General features: G+C 36.5%; 2 protein-coding genes across 2 annotated transcripts; one reads left to right on the forward strand and one right to left on the reverse strand.

Annotated features, from left to right (window-relative positions):
* Positions 1–29: 29 nt before the first annotated feature.
* On the forward strand, positions 30–3175 carry GCK72_012802 (uncharacterized protein; the record flags this gene model as incomplete). Its single annotated transcript, XM_053729413.1, has 5 exons — positions 30–375; positions 1497–1741; positions 1960–2085; positions 2395–2607; positions 3041–3175. 5 exons carry the CDS (start codon positions 30–32, stop codon positions 3173–3175), a joined length of 1065 nt encoding a protein of 354 aa, XP_053584185.1.
* An 18508-nt stretch (positions 3176–21683) lies between these two features.
* GCK72_012803 (uncharacterized protein) lies at positions 21684–24827 on the reverse strand (the record flags this gene model as incomplete). The annotated part of the gene is made up of 4 exons (XM_053729414.1): positions 21684–22614; positions 23157–23256; positions 24545–24669; positions 24718–24827. 4 exons carry the CDS (start codon positions 24825–24827, stop codon positions 21684–21686), a joined length of 1266 nt encoding a protein of 421 aa, XP_053584186.1.
* Positions 24828–25165: the final 338 nt, after the last annotated feature.

Genomic DNA, 25165 nt, shown 5'->3' on the forward strand with positions numbered 1-25165 from the left:
CTCTTCTTTTAGTCATCTACTCTACCCAAATGAATCGTCTAATCGAATACGGTACTGTCGAAGCAATCCCTTTCTACAACTGCTCTCGACAGTCATTCGAAGAATGGGAAGCCACCGGAGTCAAACGACAGTGGTTGGGATATCCGTTGATAGTATTCGGAACATTCATTGAGTTACTCTACATCCCCATCATCTATATCATTTTCAAGACCCGACTAATCAAACATGCATGCTATAAAATCATTGTGGTACTCGCTTTCATTGATATGTGTGCTACTTGCTGCAGTTGTTTGATCACCGGACCTCTGCTTATACTCGGATCTGTGTTCTGTATGTATCCGACGTTTACCTATGTGGCTGGAAGTTTTGCGTTGGGTGAGTTACTGTTTCAGTAGGTTATGTTAAGGAATCAAATGTGAAAAAGGCGATTTATTTAACGAAGGTATTACTATCCACCACCCACTTATTGGATTTTTGACAAGTTGGGGCCTTTGTTAGATTTCTGTTCTCACTATCAGTTTCTTGTTAGAAAGGTATTTAATGTAAATAGTGGCCAGGGATACAATAGCTATCTTCTAACGTTCTAAAAATAAATGTTTCGAGTTCTTCATAAAGATACTGCTGCTACAAGCAAAAATCAGTTGACAAACCTTCTGTAATGAATGAAAACGAAATTATCGTGAACTGGCCATGATGATGAAACCGACTGTTTCATGTCGGCTTCTTGAAACATGAAATTTCGTTTTTTGTGATTACATCGTTGTCCATAGTTCTGGATAACTGAAAATGACTTACAGTTTGTCGAAAAGTTCACTCAATATTTTCTATTAGTTAACACGAAAAAAAAACTAGAAAGAATCAGAAAAATTTATAACAGTTTCATCACAATCAAGTCCACAATTCCCTGCATAGTTGAAAGAAAAATGGAAACCTTTAAGAAACAGTAAATGTAGAAAAACTAGTAGGAACTTTTTACAATTAGACAGTGCTACTAAGAATTCCCAGCTCAAAATAAATAAAATGATGGTACACTAGTAACCGACAACTTTTCAGTAATCAGTGTCATAAATATGAAGTTGATAAGTTGATAACTCACCAGCAGTGCAAGACGCGTTTTATATTGAAAGATGCGAAAAATGAACATAAAATTTGAACTTGGCACCAAGTCTTTTTTGGCGCCGTGCTAACCGTTGTGCGACGGAGCGCATTTCCGCGACCTCACGCCACGCACTACTGTGCACTCGTTGAAAACCTGCTCAAATGCATTTCCTCGCATCAAAACTACTGTTTTATTAGTTGTGTATGATCGGATTGCATCATTAATATCCGGTGACTACCTCTTTGGACAAGGAAAAACATATGGAAACAGTAATTTAGGTAGAGGACAGTCCAATGTCTTTATTTGAATGTTTCCCAAGTGTTCCAAGATTTCTGTTTCAGAAGATTTACATTTCATTTGGATACTAACGATGCTAGTTAACCGAACTTTTTTTCAGCAATGTGGTGTATGGCGTGTGCAACTACAGTATCCCTCTTCGCCAATCGGATTCTGAGTATTGCATTCCATGAATACGCAGATGTCATCGAGAAACGACTCGCTTATTTCTCAATAGTATTTTCCATCTCGTATGGATTCTACATGTTCATGTTCACGCCAACAATCTGCTACAATTCTGTGTGGATTTCATGGATTCCTGATCCATTGTCTGAGCTGACACCGAGTGAGAAAGCTGCTGATATGGTGAGTCAATGTAAGACACGAAGACTGTTGATCAATTCACATAAAATATTCTTATCTTGCTGTCGAAACATCGAAAAAATGTGAGAATAGATAACAACAGACAATGTCTGTAAAAATTATTTTCCCGGTTTCAACGCGTTGATTTCCACTAGAAACAATCTTTCAGAAACAATTTTTCATTTCGTTTACAAATGCAACAATAAAAACATATTTTTCAGTACAAGAACAGACCACAAGCATGGAATAATTGGGTATTCGTATCCTGTATGTTCATTCTATTCTCCATTTACTGCGGAATGGTCAAGAAGATTGCAAGGGGACAGAAGTCAAAGGCATCCATGGCGGTTAGTTAATTTTTAGAGTTCAGTGAAAAAATCAATGGGACCCATATCAGATATGAGAACTCGTTGAAATAGTTGATTTTTGAAATAAAAATCTTTCATGTTTCAACATTTCGATAACAATACGTGTGGTAAAACTAACCGTTAATATGACCGCGGTATCAAAATGTTATTAGGCCGGAAATCTTATGTATCAAAATGATAATTTTGTCGTTACTGGGCGGAGCCTATTCCATTGTTCTCATTCCCTTTGTCTCCAGCCTTTTTACTCTTCCCCATCCCCATCCAAATTCCATAAATTCTTCTTTCCAGATCTTCATCCAATGCATCATAATCTGTTTCTTCAACACCGTCTCCGCCCTCATCTACAATGCTCTCTCGTTCGTCACTCCCGACTTTTGGATCCTTCTTCTCGGCCAGCTGTGTTGGTCGATCAATCATGGATGTCCTGCTCTCATATACATCACAATGAATGAGACAATCAAGCGGGAATTCAAGAAATTAGTGTTCGGAATTACAACAAAGGTAATTAGTTAATTGGGGGCAATTTCTAGTTAATCCAATCGTTGTCTTTTCAGAAAATCGAAACATCCTCCGTCAACACTGCCTCTCGATCCAGAATCTAACCTAAATCAGTCTGAAATAATTAGTCTAATTAATTGACAAGGACGAATTGTAATTCACATTTAAAGTAAATAAAACTGTGAACTATCAAATGTACTTGAAACCGTCAAAAATACTCAAAAATGTATTTTTTTAAAATTCAAGTTTGACTTTCCTGTGGACTTTGCTATAATGAAGAATGAAGCTGAAATGTCTTATAAATAACTCATCGACTTAAATTTTCCTATAGCGTCCAACATAAATGTTTTGAAATTAAACATTATTCTCCCAGTTTTAACACATTCAGTAGAAACCTCTTTATTCACAAACAAAACAATTAACTTAAATTTTTCAGTACAAGAACAGACCACAAGCATGGAATAATTGGGTATTCGTATCCTGTATGTTCATTCTATTCTCCATTTACTGCGGAATGTTCAAGAAGATTGTAAGGGGACAGAAGTCAAAGGCATCCATGGCGGTTAGTTAATTTTTAGAATTCAAAAAACATCGCGTGCACTGTGTTGATGTGTCACACATCAGAGATAACAACTCGTTGAAATAGTTGATTTTTGAAATAAAAATCTAAAATGTTTCAACATTTCCATAGAAATATACTTGTGGTAAATCGCTAATACGGTTAATGACAGCAGATTTAAAATGTGAATAGGCCGGAAGTCTTATGTATCAAAAATAATATTCTGGATTCATAGTCATAGATTTCGGCTCTCATCAAATTCAATACCATCTCGATACGGTAAATTGATAAATTTTTCAAAAAAGTGATTTTTTCTATATGATGCAGGAGAGCTAGAAAAAAGTTGGTATCTTATAAAATGCAGAAAATAAGGCTGGCAATTCATTTCTGAAGAGATTTTGGTCCTATCTTTCGAAAGAAACATTTTCATTTTTCAACTTCCATCGATTGTTTCGGTAGGTCGAAGGGGGCGGAGCCTAATGGAACATGGTATAAAATTCTTAGAATTCCTAGGATACTAACATATTGAAAAATCAGCCGAAACGGATCAACTTAGTGCATGTGTAACATGACCTTTAGGCCTATGCTAGAGCCAGTCAGAGATTGTCGCTTAAAGGAGGTGAGAACGCAAAAAAATTGTGATCGAAATTGTGATTGAGAAGCACCCACATTTATCACAGCCCCGAGTGGGCGGCTGCGTTCTCCGCCGTGTAGCTCAGTCGGTTGCGGTTTTGTACCCAGGCGCGTTCGGTCATGTGTTCGGGTCCCACAGAGCAATTACTTACCGAATTTTTAGCCAACATTTTTTTTTGAGTTCTCACCTCCTTTAACGCTTACTGAAACAGTCCAGCTATACCGAAGCACTTATCACGATGTTTCAACACAGTAACATTTAATTTCTCGGTATCGTCTTTTCTAGTTTTCATCAGGACGATGCAACCAGTTCCATGTGTTTCATTATCAGATATAAAAACTCGTTGAAATAGTTGATTTTTGAAATACAAATCTATCATGTTTCAACATTTCAATAGAAATTCCTTTATAAAAACGTATTTATTTTTCAAAATAGAAAGAAATATTTTCAAATAAGGAAAACCGGTGTTTGTTTTTGAAGTTCGTTTTCTCCTTTTTCCCCCAGTTTCTTTAATTGTAATAAGAGAAGCAATTATTGCTGAAAATTTGCTATATCCAATGTTCCCCTGTATTGAGCCGATTTTCGCAGTTACTATTTCCGATCAAGTGATATATCAAAATTTCTGGTTACAGTAATCTGATTTCAAAATGTTCCCCTTTTTTACATACCGTTTTGTCAATCCCAAAGAGATAGATAAGAAGTAAGACAGTTGACTTGGAGATACACTTGATCTGTGTAGAGGATCCACGAATAACTAGCAACTGAAAAACCGAAAGCTCATATTTCTATATGACTTTCTAGATACAGTAATCCTCAATTTCACCGTCAAGTTTGACTGATTATCTTCTAGAAAGTTTGACGTGATCCTTCTGTCTAAGGGAAAAAACAATAATCTGAATCGTAAACTATCCCAGTTTTTCTTCTGAACTTCCAATAGTCTTCAAAACTTCCAAGGGAACTTAATTAGAGATTATCGAATTTCAAAAGTTGTCGATACAGTGGAATCCAGGACTGTGCGAAAAATTATTTCCACATTTCGCCGGAAATGTATCTGAAAATGGGCGGATTCTCAGTGTCTTCAAGAAGCTGTAATTAGTGGGCGGAGCCTAATTGACGAGGACGTATTAAAGATCACATTTAAAATAAAGAAAATTGTTGATCAACTCACATATATTAGGGTGTTTCATAAGTCTTTGCACTTTTTTTCAATGTACTGCGCTGCGACCCCATTAACTTTTTTTGACCTTTTTTTATTATTAACTAGTACTGTTACCCTCAAGAAACATTTCTGTTTGGCAAGTCCCCAGAACAGCGTACCATGGCAGAAGTACTCGTCAAAGATCGCCATGCTCTGAATTGATGTTTTCTACTAGGATATCTTCTGGAATTGAGTGGAATGGAAACTTATCGAAATATAACCGAAACACTTGGTGAGGACATCATAACTTATAAAACAACAATCACTTGGTTCAAAAACTTCAAAGAAGAAAACTACAATCTTGATGATAAGTCCCGTTCTGGTCGGCCTCGTTTAGATATCGACGATGATATCCCTGATGTCTTGGAGGATGAGCCAAGGTCAAGTGTACGTTAAGTATCTTCACATACTGGACCTTCGTTTGCAACAATATTCAGACATCAGAAAGAATCTGGAAGAACAGCAGAATACGGACAAGTTATTTCTCATGAACTGACAGATTCTCAGTTGAAGCTCAGTTGTACCCTGTCGCAGTCTTTGCTGAGTCGGAAGCGTAGTTTCGATTGGATTCTTGATATTGTTTCGGGAAATGAGAAATGGGGTCTCTATGTTTACCATACAGTAAAAAGCAGGGAGTTTTGGATACTAAAGAACCTCTGACGGACCAGAAAAAGAGCGAAATAAGAAGAAAGTGATGCTATCAGTTTGGTGGCACAGCAACGGTGTCTTTTACAACGAATTTCTTTCAAATTGTGCTACAATTACCGCCGACCTTTGTTGTCAATAACTCCGAAAAAAAAATCCAATTCCATCGTTCATCTCGCCCTGAAGTCGGTCATTTGGTTTTGTTGCATGACAACGCTAGTCCACCCTCTGCTACCAAGACTCGCATCTTCTTACAGGGTCAGGGAGTTGAAGTTCTACCCCACCTGCTGTATCCTTCAGACCTTGCTCTAACTGATTATCATCTTTTTAGATCATTGCAAAACTCGTTATCAGTACAAAAATTTGATGATCGAATGCAAGTGAAATCATACCTTGATGTCTTCTTGGCTCTATTCCAGTTTAGATGTCCTTTGAAAACTTGAACGTCCCAAAAAACACTTAGACGTCCCTTAAAACACTTAGACGTCCCTTGAAACACTTAGACGTCCCTTGAAACATTTAAACGTCCTTTCGGATCCAAAATATGTTCAAAAATGTTTAAACGTCCCAAAAAACATTTAGACGTCCCAAAATACGTTTAGACGTCCTATAAAATATTGAGACGTCCCTTGAAGTCCGGAAATTTGGTTTTAAATAATTAGACGTCCCAAAAAACATTTAGACGTCCCAATAAACACTTAAACGTCCCAAAAAATGTTTAGACGTCCCTTCAACACTAAAAGCCACTGAAAGTGTTCGAGGGACGTCTAAATATTTTTTGGGACGTCTAAACATTTTTTGGGACGTTTAAATGTTTTTTGGAACGTCTAAATGTTTTTTGGGACGTCTAAATCTTCAGAACTATATTTTTGGGATTTCAAGGGACGTCTAAACATTTTATGGGACGTTTAAACGTTTTTTGGGACGTCTAAACTTTTGAAAGGACGTTTTAAAAAAATCAGAGTTTGAAAGGACGTTTAAGTGTTTCAAGGGACGTCTAAGTGTTTTAAGGGACGTTTAAGTGTTTTATGGGACGTTGGAGTTTTTAAAGGACATCTAAACTGGAATAGAGCCGTCTTCTTCAGCTCGCAGTCGCCAGAGTTCTACGCGGCCGGAATTGCCCAACTACCACAATGTTGGCAAGATGTAATCAGTACTCATGGACAATATATAACTTCTTAGAACTCCTTTCTCATTGAGAAAAATTTGAGGAAAAATTGATAGAAAAAGTGCAAAGACTTATGAAACACCCTAATAGTATTCTTATGGGGTTATTCGCGTCCGAAAAAAACGTTTGTTTTTCTCGATTCCTTCACCGGAAAACAGCTTTTTTTTTTCCGTTTTTCGACTTTTTTTTTTGCAAAATGAACCAAGGGAAAAAACGTTTTTTCGAACGTGAATAGCACGATTATACACCCAAAGGAATAGTTGAAGCAATGGTAACTATCAAATAATAGGAATTATCAAGAAAACTTGAAACCGTCAATACTCACTATCAGATGTGTATTTATTTTTTAAATCAACTTTGACTTTCGTGTGGGCTTTGATAAAATGAAAAACAAAGCTGAATTGTCTTATAAGTAACTCTTAGATTTAAATTTTCCAATAGTGTTTAACATAAAGTTTTTGAAATGTTCTCCCAGTTTCAACACATTAATTTTCAGTAGAAACAATATTTCATCCGATTGTTCGCTCACAAGAAGAACAATATACAAATATATTTCAGTACAAGAACAGACCACAAGCATTGAATAATTGGGTATTCGTATCCTGTATGTTCATTCTATTCTCCATTTACTGCGGAATGGTCAAGAAGATTGCAAGGGGACAGAAGTCAAAGGCATCCATGGCGGTGAGTTCTTTTTTTAACTCGCAGAAAAATTGTTTCAATTGTGTTGATGTGGCACATATCAGATATAACAACTCGTTGAAATAGTAGATTTTTGAAACATGTTTCAATATTTCGATAGAAATACTTGTGGTAAAACTAATCGCTATTATCGTTAGTGAGAGTGTAATTGAAATGTGAATAGGTCGGAAGTGTGATGTATCAAAAATGTTAATTTTGTGGAATTCGGCTCACGTAAAATTCAATACCATCTCGATACAGTAATCTTCCAATACTCTGATAAGCGGAAACTTATACTGTTTTCTGACAGTGTCATAATTGAAATCTGAATCCTCGGATGATAAAAATTCTCAAAGCGAGTAATCACTAGAGTGACGTGTTGACACGGAAATCGAAAATTTTTGTTCCGGAAATTGCGAAAAAAAGACAACGAATGTCATGAGAACCGAAAAAGTTGCACATGTCTTCCGAAAAAAAACCGACTTGACATGATTTTCATTTCATTTCGAAAACCGAAAAAAAATTTCTTTCGAAAACCGAAAAAAAATTTTTCGGTTTTCGGTTTTTCGGAAATCGTGTCATTCCGACATTTCGGTTTCCGACACGTTTCGAAAGAAAACCGACGGTTGTCATGACACGAGATGGCCGTGGCCTAGTGGCCTAGAAAACTCCGCGCGCGTATTTCACGCGCGAAAACATTGTTTTCGAGGAATTTTAAACGTTTTTGGTGGTTTTGGTGAAAAAACGTTTAAAATTCCTCGAAAACAATGTTTTCGCGCGTGAAATACGCGCGCGGAGTTTTCTCGGCCACTAGGCCACGGCCATCTCGTGTCATGACAACCGTCGGTTTTCTTTCGAAACGTGTCGGAAACCGAAATGTCGGAATGACACGATTTCCGAAAAACCGAAAACCGAAAATTTTTCGGTTTTCGAAAAAAAATTTTTTTCGGTTTTCGAAAGAAATTTTTTTTCGGTTTTCGAAATGAAATGAAAATCATGTCAAGTCGGTTTTTTCGGAAGTATCAATCAACTTTTTCGGTTTTCATGATTTTTTTCCGAAATTTTCGACATCATTTCTTTAGGTTTTCGTCGAAATTTTCGGGGACTACTGTTTTCGACACGTCACTCTAGTAATCACTAAAAATACTGATGTACTTTTTAGGTGATCTTTCAAAATATTGTCATAATTCCACTTGTTTTAAGTCAGTTCTCAGAAGTAAATAATTTTTCAAAACAGAAAAAAAATGTTTTCATAATAAGAAAACCGATGTTAGTTTTTTAAGTTAGTTTTCTTTGTAGGGCTTCAAAAACTTGAAATTTCTGAGTTTTCACTGTTCCAGTGAGATGATTTTATGGAATGTTCTTAGAAGCTAATAATACGGGAAACCTGAGCTTATTCTCACAAGACTTTCGTTTATGATCAGAAAACTTTCTGCTACAGAAAAAAGATTTCACATAGACGTCTTTTTTGATTTATTATCGGAACACACGTATTTCCGACACATTTCAAGATAGATTTATTAGGCTGAATGAAAGAAACGGAGTCTACATACATATAAATGAGTATGAAACTCTTGTGAATTTTCAATTCCCCAAATCAATTAACACTTGAAGTTTTTACCGTTTTAAGATATTATTTTGTTGAAACAGAAATTGGTGTTTTTAATAGTTTTTTGATTTATTTCATTTAATGTATTTTTCAAAAAGAATACATATTTAATTACTGATTATCTTCTAGTTACAGTAATCTTTGATTTCAATTCTGTTCTTTAAATACTTTCATGTAGACTTAAAAATGCTGTACAGTCATGTTTGGAGTCTAGAATTCATAATATAATTTTCTATTTCTATTAGCACGCCATGCTTCTTAAAACCGCGCTCTATCGAAACCGAAGAAAATTGCGTCTGAAATTGATTGACTGAGAGAAAAAAAACATTTTTCAAAGGAATTTCAGTGGAGCGCAGTTGTAAGAACTGTGTCGAGCTAATAACTAAGTACTATTTTAAAAAATGAGTAAATTTTGAGCAAACATCGGATCAATTAGTTTCTAAAATTCACGGATCTTAATTCGCAAACACCATATTCTCCAGTAGTTTGTAATAATTATTGGTAAAGTTCATCCTGTTGTTTTCCTCCGCTGACTATTATGAATTCAATTTTTTCTGTGCATGAGAAGACCGCGCCGCACACACGCGGCGACCACGCCCATTTTTTGCGACAGTGTTCAAAAATGGAACGCAGCGTTGAAATGGGAGTGGGCGTGGTCGCCGCGTGTGTGCGGCGCGGTCTTCTCATGCACAGAAAAAATTGAAATCATAATAGCTATGGATTCGACATACAATTTCCGGATATCGCTTTCTAGATACAGTACATATTTTTGGTTTCTGTGTCAATTGGTTTCTATGGTTTAATGAAATAGCAGATTTTCAGAGAATATCAGAAAGAAAGGAACGGCTTTGATAAACAGCTTTGAAAGGTTGTAAATCGAGAGATACAGTAATCTTCCGGCACATTTTAAACCAGATTTTCTAAATACTCTGAACAGAATTAGAACTAAATTTGAGGAGCCTATGTACGTCCTTTTGATTTTTCCTACGTCCACATAATGAAGATTTGTAATTTTTACTGTACATATGTACATCTAGAAAGGGGCAAGCGAAGTGGTATTTCGAAAATGTTAGGAAATATTAAAACATGTTAGAACAGCAATTTCCGAGCATTCTTGAAGAGCTAAGTATTTGCATACCTGGCTAAAACGGGCGGAACCACTCCTTGGGATACAGTAGCTTTCAATATTTTACTAAAGAATTCGACTAATTATAACAAAAGTTTACAGTTTCATCGTATGATTTTCCAAATACAGTTAATTGTATTTCCCGGTTTGCTCTGTGTTTGGATAAGTGAGGTTGCAATAATAATGGTTTTGTGTTTGACAAAATTTTTATGCAGTCAATAACAGTAAACAGGCGGGGCTCATCTTTGGTCCAAAGTTTCATATACTTTAAAAAATTTGCATCTCAGAACTTCACATAGTTGTCTAGATACAGTAATCTTTTTTCAGTTTCAGATTATTTTCAAATTGTAACCTACATTTTTAGGAAAGTTGTTTCCTTCGATTTAAAGAAACAATATTTTCTATGAACAGTAATCTCAATATAATGGGTACGGCCAATCCTTGGACTGCAGTTACTTTCGTGGGTATTCCTGTTCCAAAATGCAACTGACTTGTGAAATGTTTACCGTATCAAGCAGTTATATTATAGAAACTGTTATTTGCGATTTACTTTATTTTGTCTTTGTGAATTGATAGAATTCTAAAACTTAACTCATTCGGGAATATTATTGAACCTTCCAATTTCGAGTCAAAATAACGTATAAAGTGAAGATAATCTATAATATGGTGTACTGAGTTATAGTTTCGCCAACTTGTGAATAAGTCTGATCAGACAGGATCACTGAGAACCCCGTCTCTCAGAATTATAAATCATCTTCTAGATACAGTAATCATCCGTTTCACCTCCAATCAGTTTCCAGCTTTTCATTGAATCCTTCAAAGTGGGTGGAGCTATCATAATATCTATCGAACTTCAAGTTTCCTGGCACTTTTATAAACCGTTTGCATCTATTTGAAATAACCTAAAATCAAACGTTTTCATATAGTTTTCATTACATTTTGTTCAGAGCATTGCTAATTTAGAATCTGCAAGATATTGAAAATCGTTATTTCGAGCTGAAATTTCAAAAGTTCTCGAAAGTTTAAAAATTCTCTCTTGATCAGGATCCAGTACATCATGGTATCTTCTTAATGAAGCAAAGCATGCGTACGTCCAAACACCATAAGAAAATACTAATTTGAAAGAAAAAATTGAAAAATAGCACTTACAGTAATTTTCTAAAACCTCAATAAAATAGGAGGAGCCGATCGTTGGAATGCAGTCACTTTTGTGGGTTTTTTTCTGTTCCAAAATACAATAACAGAGTTGTGAAATGTTTACAGTATCAAGCAGTCATTTTTTAGATACAATAATTTGCATTTTACTGCGTTTCTTTTGTTTGTTGTCTGATCCAATTCTTTATATACTTTTTTTTGTGAATTCGATTGAACTTTCCCATTTCGAGTCAAAATAACCTATGAATACAGTAATACTTTAGTTCCAATCAAATGTTTTATCTAGATACTGATATTCGCCGTAAACAAGTGCCCTGAGAACGCACAGAACTACAAATAACCTTCTAGATACAGTAACTTTCAATTTCAGTTTCGATCGGTTTCTAGGTCTTTCTATTGAACTCCTTCAAAGTGGGCGGAGCTATCATTTTTGGAGATTTGGATTTCAGGACACACTAACTTATGTATAACAAACAATTTTACCGGTCTAGTGCCTTTCCAGACCGATTAAAACCTAGAAATGATGATGAAACTATAAATTTTCCCGAGTTTTCTAGCTTATTCCCTAGAAAGTCATGGAACATATTTTCTAGCTACCGCATCTTCTTCTAATCACTTATGCCTAGTAGCAGCTGAAACCCCGAAAATACATAACTCTATGTATATGACTTTCTAGATACAGTAATCCTCAATTTCAGCGTGACTGATTATCTTCTCGAAAGTCAGCCATGTGTTTATTTGATATGTTCGGTCTAATGGAAAACCAGAGACTCTTAATCAGATATAGCTTTCTAAAAACAGTAATCGGTAGCTTCAATCCTAGTTTTAAAAAAGTCATTTCACGACTTCCAAGCGAAATTATTTAGAAACCAGACCATCGATCTCTCATTCCTGATTGAAAACTTCAAACATTGCTGATACAGTAAATTTTTATGTTTTTCGAATACGACTTCCAAGAATTACATTTTCAGAACTGACCGATTGGTTACAGTAACCCGAAAATGAACTTCATTTTCAATTCTAGTTTCTCCTTCTGAATCCCCATGAGCTTCTAAAAGTGGGCGGGGCTTATCCTCGGATCTTCAAATCCCATTTTTATTTCTAAATAACACTTTCTCGCTACAGTAACCCCTATCACTTTTCTCCAGTCTCTTATAAAGAGTACCCCTAAAAGTGGGGGCGGAGTCTATCCTGTGCTACCGTAATTTCCAAGTACAGTATACCTCCTTTCGAAGAAGTGGGCGGAGTCTCACAATACTCTTCTCTCCCCTTCCAAAATTGGCCCCATTGCAATACTCCGCTCCAAAAAGTGGGCGGAGCCTATTCGATTGTTCTTATTCCCCTTGTCTCTTCTTCTCTCAATTTCCATAAATTCTTTCATCAGATCTTGTTCCAATGCAGGTTAATTTGTTTATATTACCCATCCGCCGGTGGCTGACCACTCGCTCAAAATTCGGCCCGGGGGTCGCGGAGTGGGTCTCGACGCGAAGACCGTAGTATAAAACTTTTTTATAGCAAAAGTACGGTCAAGAGCCGCCGTAAATCGAAATTCCGCAACGAGACCCACTTCGCGTCCCCGGGCCGAATTTTGAGCGAGTGGTCAGCCACCGGCGGATAGGTAGTATTGTCGTAAACGATTTTCTGCAAAAACGTTTCCGATAATCTGTTTAACTTCGTTTGCTTGGTTGTTGACGACATCACTTTTATGTATTGTTCTCATACTCAACTAATTCGAAAACCTATTTCCAGATTAAGATATCATTCTCTAAATACAGTACATATTTTTAATTTTCTGTGTTAATTGATTTCCATGAATTTACGGAATATCAGAAAGAAAAGAACGGCGTTGGTAAACAACTTTGAAAGTTTGAAGACCGAGAGATACAGTAATCTCTCGGCACATATCAAACCAATTTTCTGAGCTCCCGTGACCAGAAAATATAACTAAATTTGAGGAGCCTGATTGTTGGTCTTTTTTACATTCATATTACGAACATGTGCAATTTTTACTGTATCAAGTTTAGGGTTTATTAATATGAACAGTTCATCGTTCAATCTAAGCGTAGAGATTTTCCAGCAACCGGAATCTCAAATTCGTTTGATATCTCATTTGTAAGTTACAAAAACCGGGAAAGAAGTTTATCATTGTAACAGAATACTTATAATGAGTTGTCTTTGTATTTAATTTAGACTACTGTATTACTAAAAGACACAAACTGCTAGTATTATAAATGCTCGTCTAGAAACAGCAATCGCCAATTTCAGTTTTTCCTTTTCCAGTCTTATTCAATTAACTGTAAATTAGCTGTACATATCTTTAACACTTCCATCCCCATTACACGTGCCAAAATGGTCGGATTCTGTTTTTTATACAATACGATCGAGTCAGAAGTAGTGATATTTCGAAAATGTTAGGAAATATTAAAGCATGTAGGAACAGCAATTTTCGAGTTTTCTTGAACAGTCTGAGTATTTACATACCTGGCTAAAACGGGCGGAACCAATCTTTGGAATAAAGTAAGTTTCGATATTTTGCTAAAGAAATTTTGCGAAGATTCAAGTATTGACGATAATGTTCAAGAACCATTGAAAAAATGTGAATTTCAGAACTCCATATAACTTTCTAGATACAGTAACTTTTTTTCAGTTTCAGATTTAGATTATTATTTTCACATTTACACCTACATTTTTAGGAAAGTGTACAAACTTTAACTATTTACTCTATCGATTGGTACCTTCTATACATTAGATAATAATGATTTTAAAGATATTAATTTATGTGATTGAAACAGTACTTTATTTGTGCAATTACCTCAATAAAATAGGAAGATTCAATCCTAGGAGTGAAGTCACATTTGTGGTTTTCATGTTCCAAAATGCAACAACTGACTTATGAAATGTTTACCGTATCAAGCAGTCATTTTATAATCTAGATGCTGTAATTTGAGTTTTCATTTCATTTGTGCAGCCTGATCAAATTCTAAAAACTCACTTCTTCTGGATTCTGATTAAACTTTCATACTTCGAGTCAAAATAGCCTATAATATGGTGCACTGAGTTATAGTTTCGCCAACTTGTGAATAATATCTCTGGAATTTCAAGTTTCACTCTAATAAACCGTTTTCTTTTTGAAATTTTATTCGAAATACCTTAAAATCAAAAGTTTTAATTTAGTTTTCATCACATTTTGTTCACAGACATTGAAAATCGTTATTTTGAGCTGAAATTACAAAAGCTATCGATACAGTAAACAAATTTACAAAAACTCTTTAAAAAAATTAATTTAATTTATTAAATTAATTAATTTCAAAGAAAAAAAAGTGAAAAATTGCACTTGTTACAGTAATTTTCTATGAACAATGACCTCACTAAAAGGTTCCGGGACGTTTCGCCACTAGACATTTCGCCACCAAAAAATGGAGAATTTCCAAAGCTTTATATGGAAAAAGACATACCAATAATACGTTTTGATTATGCTAATTGAAGTGATGTGCTTTTTTCCCTATAAAGCTATGGAAACCCTCCATTTTTTTGGTGGCGAAATGTCCCGGAGCCCACTAAAATAGGAGGAGCCGTTGGACTGCAGTCCCTTTCGTGGGTTTTTTCTGTTCCAAAATACAACAACTGACTTGTGAAATGTTTACCGTAACAAGCAGTCATTTTGTAGATACTATAATTAGCATTTTACTTATTCAATTCAAATGTTTAGATATTCATACTTGCAACCGGGCCTTGTCCGGGCCGTGAGCGGGCCTTTGAATAACTTGCTTCAAAATGAAAATTAGGAGTCGATCAACCTGTCAAATTATAGATCTCGGTGAACTCTACCCAAATCTATTTTCATTTTCACTGTGCGTTCAGTGAGAGCCGCAGTACAATCCATTTAGTGGCCGGGCCGTGAACAGCCGGGCCTTGAATCACGGCCCGGCCACTAAATGGATTGTACTGCGGCTCTCACTAAACTTACAGTAAAACTGAAAATAGATTTGAGTAGAGATCACCGAGATCTATAATTTGACAGGTTGATCGACTCCTAATTTTCATTTTGAAGCAAGTTATTCAAAGGCCCGCTCACGGCCCGGACAAGGCCCGGTTGCAAGTATGTAGATATTGAATTCAATACTCATTTCTCGGAGTATCAAGTGTTTTAAGAAAATCTACAAATAACCTTCTAGATACAGTAATCTTCAATTTCAGCTTCGATCTGTTTCTAGCTATTGATCTCCTTTAGAGTGGGCGGAGCTATCATTTTAGGAGATTTGGGATTCAGAACAATCTATCTTGTGTCTAGTAACATTTCCAGAATGAGTAAAAACTAGAAATGATGATGAAGCAGTTTTTTCTCCGGATTTTTCTAGCTTGTTCCCTAGAAATTGGACCTTGAAATACTTACAGTTTTCATACAAATTCAAGATTTTTGCCTCCCAAAACCCTATTTTTCAGACAGTTTTCTTGAAACATTTGTTCGATTTTGTCGGTCAAAAATTTTCTGAAATTGTTTTTGTTCTACTCACTAAAAAACACGAAACACCATATTGAATGTCACTTCCAAGATACAGTTGTCTTTGTTACCAAATCCCGGTTTTTAAACAGAAAATACCTCATTTTTCCGAATTTTTTCACTGATTTTTTTTTGAACGTCTGGTTTCGAAACGGCATTGTAGAAAAAGTAAATTTTTGGAACTTTTTTTGAATATGACTTCCAACAATTACTTGAATTTTGGTGCAGAACTAGTCGATTGGATACAGTAACCTGAAGGCCATGCCTATCTGTATGTCAGTGAACTTCTCCAGTTCCTTTTGAATCCCAAAGAGCTTCTAAAAGTGGGCGGGGCTTATCCTCGGATCTTCAAATCCCATTTTTATTTCTAAATAACACTTTCTAGCTACCGTAACCTCCATCACTTTTCTCCTGTCTCTTATAAAAAGTACCCCTAAAAGTGGGCGGATCCTCTCCGTGTGACTCGATCTTCAGCTAGGTTTAGGAACAATGTAATAAGTGGGCGGAGCCTATCTTCCATCCAGATTTTCGGTTTCGATAGTTTCGTTATTTCTACTAAATAAAAGTGGGCGGAGTCTCTCCAAAACCCCGGTTTGCGCCCACAATACTTCTCTGTTCCCTCAGAAATTGCCCCTATTGCAATGCTCAATTCCAAAAAGTGGGCGGAGCCTATTCCACTGTTTTCATTCCTCTCGTCTCCTTGTTTTCCCTATTCTTCTCTCCATTTCCATAAATTCTTCTTTTCAGATCTTCTTCCAATTTCATCATAATCTGTTTCTTCGTCTCCGCCCTCATCTACAATGCTCTCTCGTTCGTCACTCCCGACTTCTGGATCCTTCTTCTCGGCCAGTTGTGTTGGTCGATCAATCTCTTTATTTTGCCATACGAGGAGGGAGGAGGGAGGCGGCATCGCCGCCGATCAGTAAAAAATTGATATCTGAATGATCACTCGCTTTTTGGGGAGGTTCAAAAACCCTTCGTCCATATTCTATCAGGATAGAAAAAGTCATTGAGAGATTTTACAATTTTGCGCTGCCGGGACGGACTGCTCAACTAACGAAATTACCAACAAGTGATAAAAAGTTATATACAATCCAGAAGTAGGAAAGATTTTCGATGCCCTTTCTCACTGATTCATTCAAAAACTGAGAGTGGTGGTGTAGCGCAGGAGGTTGAGCACCCGTAGGCAACCAACTGGTACTACCTCTACTAAAATCAACTTCCGACTTCCGACTTCCAACTTCCGACTTCCGGGCGTTTTTTTCACTTCCGGCTTCCGACTTCCGGATTAGAAATTTTACTTCCGACTTCCGACTTCCGTTTTTAGAAAAAATCACTTCCGCGCAACTCTGATACACTAGTTCTAAGGAGAAGAGGAAATCTGGGGAAGAGAATTTTTCAACAAGTATTGCAAAACGATGTGACAGATTTATTACTGTAAAAAAAAGAAAAGCAACAACAAAAACAACTTAAAATTAAAACATGAAAACTGTGACGTACAATAAAAATGCAATTTAGTTAAGGGACCTGCCTTTTGTAATTGGCCACTTAAGAGGCGTTGTCTGTAAGATGAGGATTCCACTTGGCACAGTTGCAAAAAGTTGTTTCAATCCGAACTTTTTTCACAGCATATGTACCCCTATGGTAGTGATTCACAAATAATAAGTCACCAGTCCCCTATGACGTCATCCTAGGAAAATATGACCAATAATTGACTTTTCACCCAAAAATTCACAAAAATTTCAATTTTCCAGATAACTTTGCGAAACTTTCGGTACATGTTAGGAGTGTTCTTGACTATCTCTACACAATTTTCCAGCCCTCCAGACACCCCAGAAACCGTTCAATTAAATTTCATTGTTGTGTTTTTTCAACTTTTCTCAAAAAATCCCTCTAGAAGCCATAAAATTTTAAATTGTATTCATATTCCCCGCAAAGTGTTCTATCAAATCCAATTAAAATCATCAAAAAGTGGGTGGACCATTTTGAGATATTTCGATTTTTTCAAAAATCACATAAGGGTCCCCCCTTATGAAAATTTTTTTTGGTAAAAAATTTGAAAAAAAAAATTGTTCCGAAAATGATCAGAATATTGATAACACACGTGAAATAAACCAATTCCAAGATTTTACATCTCAGAAAATGGTTTGAACAGATTTCGAATTTTTCTTCATCAAATTTTTTCCCCATTTTTTGAGGTTTTCATCAATAATTTGAACTGAAGCCATAAAATTTTAACTGATGCACTAAATTCGCGCAATATTTAACATACGATCCAATTAAAATCATCAGAAAACAAGTGGACCATTTTGACAAGGGAACCCCAAGCACTTGCAAGTTTGGAATTTGATGAAACTTTGGTGGGAGGTCAAGGACCCCTCCAATAGAGCTCCCACAAAATATTGGAATCCGCCCGACACTCTGCTCTGAGTTATGAGCTCTCAAAGTTTGGCTCAGATTTAACACAGTAAACCTCATTTCCGCACTTCTCAACAGTTCCCAAAATGTCACTTTCCTCCCTTTGCCACGTTTTCAACTGGCCGAGTGGCCGAGGGGATGTGCGTTGAGTTGGTGATGGAAGGGGGAAGGGATCGACCCCATGCAAGGCATTTTGGTTTTTTTATTTTTTGCTTTTCCTGGGTGGACAGTTTCATCACTATTTGAACGCTTTTTGGGATTTTTTTATATTGTCCTGTACTTATTTTACCATGAAGTGGCATTATTTGAATTTTTGGAAAAACTATTTTTTGACCAAAATTTTCAAAGTCCCTTACCAGTTGTGTGCCAATTTTGCACGAAAAAATTTTCATCGAAATAATACTTGGGAATCATCAAAGACAGTAGAGACGTGAAATATATCCAGCCCTGGAGCTGATTTGTGGAAATTTTTCATTCCAAGTTTGCAAGTCCAAAACTTTTGCCGAGAACTGATCAAATGCACTTCGTATGTTTCTCATACACTATGTGTTCATGGGTACTGTCTTTGATGATTCCCAAGTATTATTTCGATGAAAATTTTTTCGTGCAAAATTGGCACACAACTGGTAAGGGACTTTGAAAATTTTGGTCAAAAAATAGTTTTTCCAAAAATTCAAATAATGCCACTTCATGGTAAAATAAGTACAGGACAATATAAAAAAATCCCAAAAAGCGTTCAAATAATGATGAAACTGTCCACCCAGGAAAAGCAAAAAATAAAAAAACCAAAATGCCTTGCATGGGGTCGATCCCTTCCCCCTTCCATCACCAACTCAACGCACATCCCCTCGGCCACTCGGCCAGTTGAAAACGTGGCAAAGGGAGGAAAGTGACATTTTGGGAACTGTTGAGAAGTGCGGAAATGAGGTTTACTGTGTTAAATCTGAGCCAAACTTTGAGAGCTCATAACTCAGAGCAGAGTGTCGGGCGGATTCCAATATTTTGTGGGAGCTCTATTGGAGGGGTCCTTGACCTCCCACCAAAGTTTCATCAAATTCCAAACTTGCAAGTGCTTGGGGTTCCCTTGTGAGATATTTTCATTTATTTTGAAAGTCACATAAGGGTCCCCCCCATGGAAAGAAAATTTTATCGAAAAAATAAGTCGACATTATTTTGATGCAAAAACGTTCAAAACATTTTACAAATGGTTTTCTAATATTTCATTAAAGCTCTGAACGTTTCTGCATAAAAATAATGTCGACTTATTTTTTCGATAAAATTTTCTTTCCATGGGGGGGACCCTTATGTGATTTTCAAAATAAATGAAAATATCTCAAAATGGTCCACTTGTTTTTTGATGATTTTAATTGGATCGTGTGTTAAATATTGCGTGAATTTAGTGCATCAGTTAAAATTTTATGGCTTCTGTACAAATTATTGATGAAAACGTCAAAAAATGGGAAAAAATTTTGATGACAAGGGAACCCCAAGCACTTGTAAATTTGGAATTGGATGAAACTTTGGTGGGAGGTCAAGGACCCCTCCAATAGAGCTCCCTCAAAATATTGGAACACGCTCGGCACTCTCCTCCGAGTTATGAGCTCTCAAAGTTTGGCTCAGATTTAACACAGTAAACCTCATTTCCTCACTTCTCAACAGTTCCCAAAATGCCACTTCCCTCCCTTTGCCACGTTTTCGACTGGCCGAGTGGCCGAGGGGATGTGCGTTGAGTTGGTAATCTGAGGAGGAAGGGATCGACCCCACGCAAGGCGTTTTTCTTTTTTTCTTTTTTCTTTTCATTGGGTGGACAGTTTCATCGTTTGAACGCTTTTTATATATGTTCTGTACTCATTTCATCAAGAAATTCCATAATTTAAAGTTTGAAAAAATAATTTTTCGCCGAAATTTTCAAAGTGCCTCACCATTCGGGTGCCAATTTTATACAAAAAAATGTTCATCGAATTAACACTTGGGAAACGTCTAGGACAGTGCCAATGCACACATAGTCTGTTAGAGAGATGAAAGATCCATTCCTGTAGCTGATTTGTGGAGATTTTTCGTTCCAATTTTGCAAGTTTATCCAAAACTTTTGAAGACTGATTAAAGATGTACTTCTCATCTCTCTAACAGACTATGTGTGCATTGGCACTGTCCTAGACGTTTCCCAAGTGTTAATTCGATGAACATTTTTTTGTATAAAATTGGCACCCGAATGGTGAGGCACTTTGAAAATTTCGGCGAAAAATTATTTTTTCAAACTTTAAATTATGGAATTTCTTGATGAAATGAGTACAGAACATATATAAAAAGCGTTCAAACGATGAAACTGTCCACCCAATGAAAAGAAAAAAGAAAAAAAGAAAAACGCCTTGCGTGGGGTCGATCCCTTCCTCCTCAGATTACCAACTCAACGCACATCCCCTCGGCCACTCGGCCAGTCGAAAACGTGGCAAAGGGAGGGAAGTGGCATTTTGGGAACTGTTGAGAAGTGAGGAAATGAGGTTTACTGTGTTAAATCTGAGCCAAACTTTGAGAGCTCATAACTCGGAGGAGAGTGCCGAGCGTGTTCCAATATTTTGAGGGAGCTCTATTGGAGGGGTCCTTGACCTCCCACCAAAGTTTCATCCAATTCCAAATTTACAAGTGCTTGGGGTTCCCTTGTGAAGAAAAATACGAAATCTGTTCAAACCAATTTCTGAGGTGTGATATCTAGGAAATGGCTTATTCCAAGTGATTTATCAATATTCTGATCATTTTCGGAGTTAATTTTTTTTTGAAATTTTTTTCAAAAATGAAATTTTCATAAGGGGGGACCCTTATGTGATTTTTGAAAAAATCGAAATATCTCAAAATGGTCCACCCACTTTTTGACGATTTTAATTGGATTTGATAGAACACTTTGCGGGGAATATGAATACAATTTAAAATTTTATGGCTTCTAGAGGGATTTTTTGAGAAAAGTTGAAAAAACATGAAAATGAATTTTAATTGAACGGTTTCTTGGGTGTCTGGAGGGCTGGAAATTTGTGTAGGGGTAGTCAAAAACACTCCTAACATGTTACTAACGTTTCCCAATGTTATCTGAAAAATTCAAATTTTTATGAATTTTTGGGTGAAAAGTCAATTATTGGTCATGTTTTCCTAGGATGACGTCATAGGGGACTGGTGACATATTTTTTGTAAATCACTACCATAGGGGTACATATGCTGTAAAAAGAGTTCGGATTGAAACAACTTTTTGCAACTGTGCCAGGGCCCAACACAAACATTCTCACTCTTACAGATAGTGCCTCTTAAGAGTCATTGAGTAGCAACAGTCATGACATCTCCTCGGGAGACGCCTTTACAACAAAGTTATGAAAGCATCAGCCAATTTCAGAGAATATTATGTTGCCACAGGCAAGAACACTCCAATCAAGCTATTCGGATGTGTGTCCATCAATCCGTTATCCAACTCCCTCAACTCTGTTTCCTTCACATAAATATTCAAGTTGAGTGTGAAATGATTATCCATATCCTTCACCTGAAATCGTCTCCCAACCCATTTAATCATATTCAATCTCTCTGGACCACTTTCGACAATTTCACATGGGACAAACATCCGGATACATTCCACTCGATCACTGAGCAAGGAGTATTCCGATGGAATTTCAGCCAACTCTTCAGTATTTCCACCTTTAAAACTGCGAATCTCGGTGAAAAACTGAATATTCACTTCGAGTTTCCGTTGTTTCTCCAGTTGAATCACTCTCAATATATTCTTCATAAACTCTTCCAAACTACAACTGTGTTCATGTTTCCAGTGACTGAAATCAATAGATAATTTGTCCATTCGGAATAGTCTTCGGAGGTTTGCAATGTAGTTCTCGAATCTCTTCTCGTAAACTGTTTCTGGGTTACTGTACATCAGGCCACCAGCACAATCGTATGAATTCGCTAATCTGACGGAAACATGTTGGAGTTTCAAATCACCGGATTGACCCGTTTTCCAGTATGGATCATCTAGCTTGATCTTCGCGAAGTATCCTCCATCTATCCATTTCTCACGGCATATTTTTTCAACTGTGCATGTAATCATATTCATTCGAATTGTTTTCACATTCCATTTCCTTATCATAGCGTCCAATACTTCCCGTGGCATCGCAAAATGAGAATTTATCTTTACTCCGTCAACGTAGTATTCTCTCAATTCGCAAATCCATAGAACCAGTGTATCACATGAAATAGAAGGTCGTGTGACGCCATGCAAATGTTTGAAACACTCCTCTTTTGTGGTCGATTTCAGTGTACAGTCATTGGCGATATCTTCGAGTAATCTGAATTATTAAATACTTTTTGTGGTCTGTTATGTCATTGTCACATTATAATGTATGCATTTCGGCAAGTTCGTCACAGCCCGCCGAAAGCGAGCGCCGGAAAGTTTGGACAGGGCGAAAATTCCAGAAATTTCCTTTCATAGTCTTTAGAGTTTTTCTATCAATATTTGCCGTATTCTATGAAATTTATTAAGGAATACAATACAAATGATCTAAAATACCGTCAAAATTTTAAAAATCAACACGTCAAAATTCTCGGCCACCACACCAATTTTCTCCGCCCATTTCACTAACCAAACTTTCCGCTCGAAGCCACGGCACAGTACTTTGTGAACGCCTCTTCAGGAGGTCGTGCTAAGCGGGTTGTGTACCAAATAATAATTCTAAAAGTATGATAATGCACTTGGTGGAACGCATACATGATATGCGAATGGCCTCTCTGACCACTCTCACTGTAATAATTTTTTTAAACCACTCACTTATCAGAAATATGCAGTTTTCTGTAATGAATTGGATTCCTGACCCTTCGCAACATTCGAAACCTCACTGGTCCATACTCCACACATTGTCTTGCCATATTCGCACAATTCCCACATCCTTCACACACATCTTCCAGTCCAATCAATCTTCGGACACTTTCGCCTGTTACGCATTAGATTGGCTCTCTGAGCGGTGCTTTAAGTGCTTGTACAGTAGCGAGCATAAGTGAGCACCCCTAGGTACTTTTATGTGCAACTCAGCTGAATCAAATACCAGAAATTGAGAAAAAAATAGGAATTAAAAAAATTTTTAGTGAAAAATATTAGAAAATTTTTTTTTTCTTAGTCTGTAATTTTTTGATGTTGGTTTGTAGAAAAACACAAGACACGTCTTTTGGTGCATGTTTCGGCTAATTTGAAACCTTTTTTGAAGAGTTATGAAGATTTTTCCGAGTGCACTACTTTTGACTTCTGGAGCTCTAGTACGATGCTCAGGAGTTGAGAAGCCAATTCAACATAATTTTTTGTTTATTTGAACATGTTCCATCATTTTAACATTAAAAACTGAATAACTCCAAGAGAAAATAAAAAGTTTTTTTTCGAATTTTCCAATCAAGATCAGGAAAAATCGATTATCGTAAAAATCAGTGATGGGAGTTTTTCAAAAAACATATATTCGTATTGCTGAATATTTTGGCTTTTTTTCAAAAAAAAGTTTTTGCAAAACGGACATGATTCAGCTGAGTTACACATAAAAGTACCTAGGGGTGCTCACTTATGCTCGCTACTGTATATCGACGCTGAGAGTTCCCAGGTTAATTAGCAGAGTTGTCCGGAATCTGGATTTCGGAAATTCCGGATTCGGAATTCCGGGTTTTTTTTTGACATTCCGGTTCCGGATTCCGGATTTTGAAAAGATGATTCCGGTCCCGGATTCCGGATTCCGGAAAATAAAATTTTTATTCCGAACTCCGGATTCCGGTTTTTTGAGTTTAATTTTTCCGGAATTCAGAAGTTGAAATTTGGAATTTTTTGAGTTTAAAAAGCAACTATAGCACTTATTTTTTGATTTTAATCCTCAAAAGTAGTTTAAAAATTTATTTATCATTAAAAACTCTCAAAAAAATGACTTGGCCTTGCAAATTTATCGAATCATTTCGAAAAAGTTTTTTTTGTGATTCCGGTTCCGGATTTCGGATTTCGAAAATTTCATTCCGGTTCCGGATTCCGTATTCCGGAAAATGTAAAATTTCATTCCGGTTCCGGATTCCGGAAACTGAAAAATGGCATTCCGTACAACTTTGTTAATTAGGTCAGGATTCCGGTAGCAACTGAAGCATTTAGTGTTGGGCACACTTTGAAACGATTTTAGGTACAAAAGTGCAAAAAATTTGTCCGTAAGTACTACACAGGCTTTAAATATTGTATGACACCCGACCCTGTAAACTTACGATTCCCGCCAATTAAATCCGAGTAAATTATGTCATGGAGGTTTCGAGCGAACATCTCTTCAGGGTGCCATAAGTTCTTTGTGATGATTTCTTTCACTTTCACACCGACAATTTTGTTGAGAAAACTGGAAATCAATTTGATACAAATTACAAAATAAAAATTAAAGACTCACTTGAAATATCCGGGAATTATTGATTTTTTTATTTTCCGATAGTTGATGAAAATCCAATCCTTATCGGTATCCTCACATCTCTCCGCTTTTCCGATAAACTCAATTTTCATTTTCCGATGATTTCTTCTAATTACTCGAAGAAATAGGGAATTGAATGATTTATTGATTAGTCGGGTGCTTAAATTACTCTCACAGTTCCAGGTTAAATTGCTGACAATCATTTCTAGTAGATGGGGGTTATCGAATACTTTGGAGCTGAGGGATTCATCGAAAACCTTCGAAGAATTGGAAACTGACATGGTATACAAAGGGAGGAATGAATGAATATCCTCTGTGTAAATGGGCAGACTGACAAGAGAAGACAGATGGCAGAGGGGGGACAATATCGATCGAGACTGTTTCTCTCACGGGAATACTGTTTGTTGACTTTGGACGCATTCAAGGTCTC

The sequence above is a fragment of the Caenorhabditis remanei genome, chromosome IV (assembly GCF_010183535.1).
Source record: "Caenorhabditis remanei strain PX506 chromosome IV, whole genome shotgun sequence".
Lineage (NCBI taxonomy): Eukaryota > Metazoa > Nematoda > Chromadorea > Rhabditida > Rhabditidae > Caenorhabditis > Caenorhabditis remanei.